This window comes from Charadrius vociferus, unplaced genomic scaffold (assembly GCF_000708025.1).
Source record: "Charadrius vociferus isolate BGI_N301 unplaced genomic scaffold, ASM70802v2 scaffold746, whole genome shotgun sequence".
NCBI lineage: Eukaryota > Metazoa > Chordata > Aves > Charadriiformes > Charadriidae > Charadrius > Charadrius vociferus.
This window is the reverse complement of record NW_009648658.1, coordinates 43,974-47,425: the sequence shown is the minus strand read 5'-3', so window position 1 is coordinate 47,425 and position 3,452 is coordinate 43,974. Positions and strand designations below refer to the sequence as shown.

Sequence of the window (3,452 nt, the reverse complement as noted above, 5' to 3'; positions counted from 1 at the left end):
GGTTTGGGGGACAGGGAGGGCCTTGGGGGGTCTGGCAGAGGAGTTTTGGGGGACAGGGGGCCCTTGGGGGGCTGGTGGTGGGGCAGAGGGTTAAGGAACTAAAGCGATTTTAAGTTCCTCCGTGTTTTACAGTCCAGGTGGGTGAGGAAATGGCTTAGAAAAGGGACAGGGCTTTGGGGAGCAATTTCTTCAAAGCGAGGTGTCGGAGCAGGAGCGCGACGGTTATTTTATCTTCTCCAAACGCCAGACCTCCGCTGCCAAAGAAAAAAATCCGGTATCTCCTTGGCTGTGATCCCCTTCTCCCTCCCTCAGGTTTCCCTGAGGCAACCGCCTTCGCTCTCTTTACCCCGTGGCAACATTTGTTTTTTTCTTTTTCCTCTTGCAAATCCAGAGGGTTTAGTGGCCGATGTTTACGACAGGTCTCATCCTCAGCTTTAACCTTCACCTTCTCCCATCCCCAACATCTCCTGTGCTTTTTCGCAGCTCGAAATCAGGGCTCTCCCTTTATTCCAGGGCAGAACTCACCAACTTTTCCCTTCTTTGCATCATCGCAAATGCCTTCTCCCTCAGCCCAGTGGACTTTGGGGCTCAAGGAGGTCCCTCTGAATGTCACACGTTGTTCACGTCTCCTTCTAATCCTTAATTTTCAGGTTTTGGAAATGGAGCTGCCGGCTTGCGTGTCTCACAGAGAGAACTCCCGGCAAAGATACCGCCTTTGGGTTCAAGAACTGACATCTATTTCGAGCACCTGAGTGAGTTTTGGTGGATTTTTTTTTTTGGCTTCAGCCCATTTTCTCAGCATTTTTGGGGTGGGAAATACCGCTCGGCTGAAGCCAAGCCCAGAACGCTCCTTCCTATTTAGACATTTGGGTCATAATGGCCTGGAAATGCCTCGTTTGCCTTCGTTAACCAAATTGAGAGTTTTGGCAACAATGGGAGAGTTCTCTTTGAAGCAAGCTGAGATATAGGAGGGGGAGACTGAGCTAGATGCATTTCATGAGCTGTTTTTTTTTATTTTTTTTTAGTATTTGTTTTAAAATAACCCAAAGCGATGTGAAATCCCGACCGCGGGGAGGAGTTTCCCCCTCTCTCCTTCTCTCTCACTTCACCCTGGTGAGCAGCAGGAAAGAGAAAAGGAGGAGAAAAGTCCAAGCATTTGGTTTGGGGTTTTTTTTTCCCCACATCTCTCCTTATTTTAGGATAAATCAAAGCGGGGATCGATGCCGCTTCGGAAAGGGAAGATTTCTGCCCAAACAGGACCTCCTCGGGATCACCGCCCAGCCAAAATCCTCGACACCACCCCCCACCAACAGCTACCCCATCCTCTAAACAACCCGTGGGAGATGTTGGCACCTCCGGAGGTTGGCCCGATGCCACCGGCTCGGATCTTCTTGGAGGATCCCGTTCCTGCCGTGACTATATAGAGGTGCCGCCTCTCCCAGCAGACGCACGAACCCTCCGGCGACTGTGGGGTATCATTTTTCCCCAGGACCTGCCAAAAATCTCCGGCACGGACAATCCCCATCGCCGCCCGCCGTGCCCCAAAACGGCCCCGATTAGGGAAAAATCAACTGCAGGTCTTGGTAAGTCTTCATCATTATTTTTTTTTTTAATTATTATTATTATTATTTTTATTTCTGGAAGGAAAGTATAATTTGTAGGTGTCCTATTCCCACGTGTCGGTCCGGCTCTGAGGTCGGGAGATGCATTTAGAAAGCAGAAGAAACGCGATCCGTTCCTGAGGGCTGGAAGAAGCCCGGAACGAAATGATCTTTTATTTTATCTACGTAAATCTGACGATACTGGGAAAAAAAAAAAAAAAAAAAAAGAAAAAAACCCCAAAACAAACAAAAAAAACCCCAAGAAAAGGATTAAAAGAATGAATTTTTTTTTTTTTTTTCACCCCTTTTTTAGGAAAATATCGTAGAGAAATAACTGGTGCCGCTTTCCTCACTCTGTTTATCTCTTTCTCTATAAATTTAGATCCTTATAACAGCGTTTATCTAATTTAGCTCCTAGTGAGACCTACGCTTCATGAAAAAACATTAATACAGCACGCGAGAAGCGTTCAATAATTTCCTTTCCAATATATCCGATGACTTTTTCCCACCCCTGTTTTCGGCCTCTTCCTTTTTGCCTTTCCGCGGCTGCAGCTCCTTTCAGGACATCGGCAGAATTATGAACCCAAAAATGCAATTTTAATGATTTTCCCCATCCCGTTTGAGCGATACTTTTTTTTAGGAAGAAAAAGGCCTGTGGTGGCACCTGCCCTCTCTGGGCACAAAAAATCTGCGTCCTTTCACCCAGCCTGTACCATCTCCCATGGCAAACCTCTGGTTTTCTTTTAATTAATACGAAAAATTGATTCGAAACACTAGAAATCAATTATCTACAGTGTTGAGAACCAGAGCGGTCACAGAGCAGGGGAGGGAAGCTCGAAATAGAATAAAATAGTTTGAAAAAGCCGCTTTTTTTTGCGGCCAAAAGAGGTGGTAGCGCCACATCCTCCGCGTACGGGACTGCTTTCGGGGTGTCCATAGCAGTGATAAACGTAATTATTAAATCATTTTTGTGACATAAAGGAGGAATTACGCTCAGGCTACTTCAAACAACTGAAATTAGGTGTCGGACCCCTTCTGTGATTGGACGCGAGTGGAGGTTCTTCACACCTACAGCAGATCCCTTCTTCCACCCGTTCGTCCGGACGTAGACCAGAAAACATCTCAAATAATGTTTTGGGGGGGAAAAATGGAGGAAAAAGCCAAAAGTATTCCAGCCATAGGCATGTTTTCCCTCAAAAAAATGCGTTTTTAAGGTCTGGTTGTCCCCCAGGTTTTAATGCTCTTCGCTCCTGTCCCACCAGGTTGACGAAGCTCTCGGAGGTGGTTCCAATTAAGAAGGGACAGTGATGATGGAGTCAGGTACGGGGAAAAATAGATTAATTAATATAGCGCGTGGCAATTCCTGGCTTCTTTGACTCCCAAAATCCTGGCTTTGCTGTGCCCGAGGGCGTTGTGTCCTTGCTGTCTTTGGTTTTGGGCTGTTTTTTTGATATTTCCCTATTTTGATGCTTTCCTAGTTTGAGATTTCCCTGGTTTGAGGGTTTTCTTGGCTGTTAACGAGTCGAGCTCACTCCAGAAAATAATATTAATTATTCACTCCAGAGGGATTAACCGCTCAGGTTGTACCCAGCGCGAAAAAAACATTCACCTATTTATTTAATTATTTTTTTTTCCCCCTTTATTTGTCCCCTTTAAGGGAAAAGGAACGCGGATATCGGTAAGCGATTATTTTTTTTCCTTCTTCTATCAAAACACATCTCATTAATCCACGTTTCTTATGTTTTTTTTTTCTTGGCGGGGGGACGCGGCTTATTTACGCTCTCATATATTTTAGACCACCTCAGATAAACCCAGAACCGGTGTAATTTTGGGAATATTATGGTCAATAAG

General features: G+C 45.5%; 1 protein-coding gene across 1 annotated transcript in view; it reads left to right on the top strand.

Annotated features, from left to right (window-relative positions):
• Nucleotides 1-2,911: 2,911 nt before the first annotated feature.
• The window catches only part of LOC104287736 (tripartite motif-containing protein 10-like), a 15,093-nt gene continuing 14,552 nt past the window's right edge, over nt 2,912-3,452 (top strand). The window contains exon 1 of the mRNA XM_009886466.1: nt 2,912-2,921. Coding sequence (XP_009884768.1) covers nt 2,912-2,921 — 10 coding nt within the window. The remainder of the gene's footprint in view (nt 2,922-3,452) is intronic.